General features: G+C 39.8%; 1 protein-coding gene across 1 annotated transcript in view; it reads left to right on the top strand.

Annotated features, from left to right (window-relative positions):
- LOC112075822 (interferon-induced GTP-binding protein Mx) overlaps positions 1-6,946 on the top strand; it is a 9,836-nt gene extending 2,890 nt beyond the window's left edge. Inside the window, exons 6-8 of the mRNA XM_024142757.2 lie at positions 4,233-4,309; positions 4,648-4,842; positions 6,147-6,946. Of these exons, the coding sequence (XP_023998525.2) occupies positions 4,233-4,309; positions 4,648-4,842; positions 6,147-6,368 (494 nt within the window). The 3' untranslated portion in view covers positions 6,369-6,946. The remainder of the gene's footprint in view (positions 1-4,232; positions 4,310-4,647; positions 4,843-6,146) is intronic.
- Positions 6,947-6,952: the final 6 nt, after the last annotated feature.

The raw sequence follows: 6,952 nt of genomic DNA, 5'->3' as shown, positions 1-6,952 counted from the left end.
TGGGTCTTGTGGAGCATTTCATAAACATTAATTAAATGACTAAATATTAAACATTTTAAACAGTATGTTTTATTTCTGTTCCATCTTTAGGTCATAACAGATTTCAATGAGCAGATTACCCAACTGTCCAAAGGGGTTTATCATTGAGGAAAACTGTTGAGCTCATGCGATGGAATTTACAGGTGGATGGAATTGTTGAAAAAGCAATCACATTGTCAGGTACAATTTTTTGAATATCCGGTATTGCTCATCATATTACATGTCTTAACAAATAATATTTGTTTCTAAATATCTAAATATTTACTGATATGAATTATTATACTCCAATAGTTATGTCATACAACAGTGATTATAATCTCCAATAAATTCTTACCATTGTTTTCCTCGAATTTAGATCACGAAGTAGTGCAACAGTGTGTGATGAATACGATCAGGAGCACAGGGGAAGTGAGCTGCAGGATTCAGTAACTACAGGGTATTTCAACATGTTGTTCGAAACTGTGCGCTGAACATTAAGAGACCACTATGGACGACCTTACAGACAATCAGAAGTAAGTGACCAAAAGCCTTGTCTCGTCTTACTCCATCTCTCCGCCCTCTGGCGCTTGTTGTTCACCAGTTTTATTCATTATTACGCCACACTGCCCACCATCGTTTACACACACCTTATTGTTTTTATGGTTCTGTGTTCTGTACGCTACTCGTGTTTCTTGTTTTGTTTTTGTTCGTTTATTCATTAAATCACTCCCTGCACTTGCTTCCCTATTTATTAGCGATCACGTTACAGCTAGTGTTCGATGGATTTCCAAAGTCTTTAATTGAACATATCATGGGTCTCTATGGTCTTTCTGTCAGGACAAACATGCCTTATTTATTATCAGTAACACCCAGGAAAACAGGTTTGATGAATCACCACACTCCATCCACATCGTCAGGGCTGAAGTGGAGTGGGTCTATCTATATCAGGCGGTTATGAAAGGAGGACCGGAAAATTGTAAAGACACAGCCACTAAAACTGTTCTCTCTGCTTCTGCTTAACAAACGGCTTCCTGAACATCTTCTATCCCAAGCATGAGAGCGCTAACTAGCTAAACAAATGGCGAACCGACTATTGAGTTGAAACTTTTATTTATTTGTATCTTTGCAATCAATGTCTCTCTATGTCAAGAATCTACAGACAACAATCAGTGTCCATCCAACACACACACACCACACATTTTTTTTCAATTTTTTTTTTTTTTTTTTTTTTAATTTGCTCAACATTTAACATCTAACCATTTATACTGACTCTAAACACCCACAAGCACACGCAATCATCATATACAGATGCCTACTCTGTTTATCATATATCTCTGATGCTAGTCAACTTACCCCCCTATACATACAGTATTTACCATACAACTTCACTATCCTGCCATTGTACAATGGTCTGGAACTGACCCTGGAAGCCTGACCCTGTATATAGCTACTGACCTGGAACTGCCCTGTATATAACTACCTGACCATGAACCTGTTCTGTATATAGCTACTGACCCTGGAAATGACCTGTATATAGCTACGTCCCTGTATATAACTACTGACCTAGGAACTGTCCCTGTATATAGAACTGACCTGGAACTGTCCCTATATATAGATACTGACTGGACGTGTCCATGTATATATGTTACTGACCCTGGAACTGTCCCTATATATAGCAACTGACCCTGGAACTGTCCCTGTATATAGCTACTGACCTGGAGACTGTCCCTATATATTAGCTTCTGACCGCCTGGAACTGTCCATGTATAACTACGACCCTGGAACTGTCCTATATATAGCTTCTGACCCTGGAACTGTCCATTGTATATAGCTACTGACCCTGGAACTGTCCCCTGTTATATAGCTACTGACCCTGGAAGTGTCCTGTATATAGTATGACCCTGGAACTGTCCTTATATAGCACTGTAAACCTGGAACTGTCCCTGTTATAATAGCTACTGACCCTGGAACTGTTCCTATCATATACAACTGCCCTGGAACTGTCCTGTATATAGCTTCTGACCCTGGAACTGTCCCTTATATAGCAACTGACCCTGGAACTGTCCCTGTATATAGCTCTGACCCTGAACTGTCCCTATATAAGCAACTGACCTGGGACTGTCCTGTATATAGCTTCTGACGCTGGAAGTGTCCATGTATACTAGCTACTGAACCTGGAATGTCCATTTATATAGCTACTGACCTGGAACTGTCCTGTATATTAGTACTGACCTGGAACTGTCCTATATATAGAACTGAGCCTGGAACGTCCCTGTATATAGCTTCTGACCTGGAAGTGTCCATGTATATAGCTACTGACCTGGAAATGTCCATGTGTATAGCTACTGACCCTGGAACTGTCCATGTATACTAGCTCTGACCCTGGAACTGTCCATGGTAAGCTACTGACCCTGGTAACTCCATGTGTATAGCTCTGACCGCTGGAACTGTCCATGTGTAATAGACTATCCCGGAACTGTCCTATGGAACTGTCCATGTGTATAGCTACTGACGCCTTTGGAACTTGTCCATGGAACTGTCATGTGTATAGTACTGACCCTGGAACTGTCTGTGTTAGCTACTTGCCCTGGAACTGTCCATGTGTATAGCTACTGACCCTGACTGTCCATGTAATATAGCTACTCGACCCTGGAACTGTCCATGTGTATAGCTACTGACCCTGGAATGTCGCATTATATAGCTACTGACCCTGGAACTGGTCCATGTATATGCTACTGACCCTGGAACTGACATGTAATAAATAAGCTACTGACCCTGGAACTGACCCTGTATATGTACTGACCTGGAACTGTTCCCGTATATATGCTATGACTCCTGGAAACTGACCCTGTATATAACTACTGACTGGAAATGCCCCTGTTATACTACTGACGCTGGAACTGTCCATGTCTATAGCTACTGACCTGGAACTGTCCTATATATACGCACTGACTGGAAATGTCCATCGTATATAGCTACTTGACCCTGGAACTGTCCATGTATATGCTCCTGACTCCTGGACTGTCATGTGTATAGCTACTGACCCTGGAACTGTCCTATTATAGCTATGAACCTGGAACTGTCATGTCCTATAGCTACTGCCCTGGAACTGTCCCTATATATGCTACTGACCTGGAACTGTCCATGTAAAAGCTACTGACCCTGGACTGTCCTATCTTATATAGCTACTGACCTGACTGTCTTTTTTAGCTACTGACCCTGAACTGTCCTCATAAGTATAGCTACTGACCCGGCAACATGCAGTATAATAGCTACTGCGACCCCTGTGAAATGCTTGACCTACTGTCCATATAACAGTACTGACCCCTGACTTTCGTCATGATCATAGCTATCTACCCTGGAACTGTCCCTGTATATAGCTACTGACCCTAACGTCAGTATCTCACTGATTTATATATAGCTACTGACCTGGAACTGTCCATGTATCATAGCTACTTGGACCCTGAAACTGTTCCCATATATATGCTACTGACCCGAACTTTACCTGTAATAGCTGACTGAATTACCAGTTTTCTTGCCGGAAACTGTCCTAGTATATAGCTACTGACCCTGAACTGTCCAGGTATATAGTTCTGACCCTGGACTGCCATGTATATAAGCTACTGCCCTGGACCTGTCGCCTATATATAGCTACCTGACCTGGAACTGTCCAGGTATAAGCTATGCCCCTGGAACTGTCCTATATATAGCTACTGGACGCCTGGAATTGACCATGTATATCTATATAGCTACTGACCCTGGAACTGTCCCTGTATATATTTACTTGTGTAATTATTTCTCTAGTGTTTTTGTTCTACTTTATGTTATTTTTAATACTTCATTGTTCGGTTTAGAGTTTGCAAGAACGTCATTTCATTGTACTTGAGCACGTGACACTTGAAATTGAATTGACTAAATAGGACATGTTGAAGATATAATTCACTCAAATGACTTATTGGTTTCCTTACCCTGTAAGCAGCCTATGGACAAGGTGTGACATCAATCCACGCTTCGGTTTAATTGACCATATTTCGTCTCTTTTAACATCTCTTCACCAAATACATTTGTCTCTTTTATCATCTCTTCACCAAATACATTTGTCTCTTTTATCATCTCTTTACCAAGTACATTTGTCTCTTTTTATCATCTCTTCACCAAATACATTTGTCTTTTTTAACATCTCTTTATCAAGTACATTTGTTTTTGTTTTTCAGACATGGTGCAGAAGCAATTTGATCATTTGTCCAGAGAGAGCTTTAAGAATTATCCTTATCTTCATCAAGTCTCAAAGGTAATGACAATTGTAAACTGTTAAGCGCTCTGACATTATAATCATTCAATTCTCAATTCTGTGATTTTAGGCTGAAATGGAAATCTTAGTTAGTGGCACTAGCAAGAAGAGAGAGGCAAAGTAGCACTTAAAAATCACAATATATTTTTATGAAGAATTACAATTTACAGGTTGTCCATTGTAGGATTGTAGCTTGAAACGTTCAAAATAAAACACCATAAGATACTTAGAGCATGTCGAACTGAACTTTGTTCTGAAACAGTAACAGTATTTCACTGCCTCCCTGCATCCAAGATTCTTTATGTCCTCATGGAATCTTCATCTTTGTTTAAACACAGAAAAAAATTGAAACAATCCAGGAACAGCAGTCAAACATAGTGAAGGCGAGGATCGTGGAGCAGTTTGAGATGGAGATGCAGGTCTACACACAGGATGAAATCTTCAACAAACATAGTCGAAAGGAGGGAACAGCAGAAGACTCAGATCACGACACCAGGAGCATGTACCCTGGGCTGCTCAAGGCATACTATGAGGTACAATGCAACACATCTACTGTGCAGTATATATAGAATGTTCCAGAAATAAAATCTAATTAACTAAACCTTCAGCTAACATAAAACTGGCATGTTATGTAGCGTGCTTATCGACAAACTCACACACTTTCTCAACACGGCCTTCCACAAATTTGTTGAGATCTCAACATGTATGTATGAACTACATCTAGCCTGTTACTCCACCCCAGAGACATATTAGAGATTGGACACTGAGGTTGCTGCATCAAATCACATGTATTCATCACACAGTTCACAGCTGGTTTAAAAGGTGTAGCAAAATGCTAATGTGCTAGCTCTCTCAAYAATGCAGTACCATGCTGATGTACCGTGCGTTATAGGGAAATAATGCACACTCTAGAATGCCCGTCAAGCCAATCAGTAACAAGTATTCAAAAATGTCCATATGGCAGCCATGTTGGCAATATTGACCAATAGCAGTTCATGGTATTTACATTTTTTTAACAATGCTGGTGTGAAATGAGTCTAGAATAGGAATCCACATACTTGTCAATGACTGGATAAATTGGAATGCTAAAAGGGCAACATGGCGTCCATTCTAAAAGTTGGCCGCTCTGACTATATATACATTACCGTTGAAAAGTGTTTGGGTCACTTAGAAATGTCGCTTCTTTTTTTTGTATTTGAAAATCTAAAATTGTGTCCGTTTAAAATAAACATCAAATATTGATGCATGAAATAACAGTGTAGACATTTGTAATGTTTTATCTGACTATTGTTAGCTGAAACGGCTTGAGCACACCGGGATGTCGCCTCAAGCCGTTTCCAGCTACAGTAGTCATATATCTTATATATATATATCTTATATCTTCACTGTTGACATTGAGACAGGTGTTTTGCGTGTACTATTTAATGAAGCTGCCAGTTGAGGACTTGTGAGGCATCTGTTTCTCAAACTAGACACTAATATTTTAATGGACAAAATCATTTTTTTTCTTTTTTTTTTAAAGGACAAAAAAAGGACCCCAAACTTTTGAACGGTACTGTACATTATATAGCTCTGCTCCAACCTGTACAATGAATCCATGACATCATCAATGGGATGATCAGATCTCTCATTAATGCTTTTTGACAAATGTTTCATACATACATTGTTGTGGCAGGGTTACGTTATGGTATATTGCATTTTGCAGACCTATCCAACTCTGAAGTCTATATGTTCACCTTGCTGAGCCTTGGTTGTCGTTTGGCAATCTTGTGGTTGCCTTATGGCCATCTCATCACTTCTAGCCCTCACTCTCCATCCCACCTCACCTCTCTCACAGATTGTGGTGCAAAGACTGGCTGACCAGGTGCCCATGCTGATCCGTTACTTCATCCTGAAGCAGTCAGCCAAGATTGTGTGCAGTGAAATGCTGGATTTGCTACACAGAGAAGACACTGATAACATCCTACAGGAGGATTCCGAGATCGGACAGTATCGTGCAAAGTTGCAGACCCAAGTGGATCGCCTTATACTGGCCAATGACAAAATCAGCAGCCTCTGAAAGTGTGATGTCTTGTCAGTTACAAAATTCAGAGATGTTGGCAAAAACAGAAACATGTTAATATAAGTAGATTTTTGGAAAGGGCCTCTAATGGCCAAATGTTATTTATTTTAAGTAATGAGTAAAATAAGATATAATTTGTATATTTGTGTTCAACAAATGTATGAGATCGGCTAAGATCAGCGAGATGCTGTAATGATGACACCAGTGAAATCCTATAGGAGGAACAAGAGGTCGGCCGGAAACGTAAAAGATTGCAGGACCAAGCGGATCGCCTTGGACTGGCCAATGATAAGATTAGTAGACTGTGGTTGACAATTTGTCAATGCAGAAATTCTGAGATATATATGTTGTCTCTATGACTATCATTTGTGAAGACTGTTATTTCATCAAATCATTTCGCTGTGTAATTATTATTACGTGATTAAACTAATCTTGTAAACTTTAATTAACTAAGAAGTCGGGGCACCACGGGAAAATGTTTAGAGTCTCTATTTCCCGAATTGACTCTTCAGATATTTTCATATCTTATCGATTAGTCATTCTCATTAATGTATTATTACCTCATCAGTCTCATATCTGAA

Source organism: Salvelinus sp. IW2-2015, unplaced genomic scaffold (genome assembly GCF_002910315.2).
Source record: "Salvelinus sp. IW2-2015 unplaced genomic scaffold, ASM291031v2 Un_scaffold3420, whole genome shotgun sequence".
Lineage (NCBI taxonomy): Eukaryota > Metazoa > Chordata > Actinopteri > Salmoniformes > Salmonidae > Salvelinus > Salvelinus sp. IW2-2015.
The sequence above is the reverse complement of the archived record's forward strand: the minus strand, read 5'-3'. Positions and strand labels throughout refer to the sequence as shown.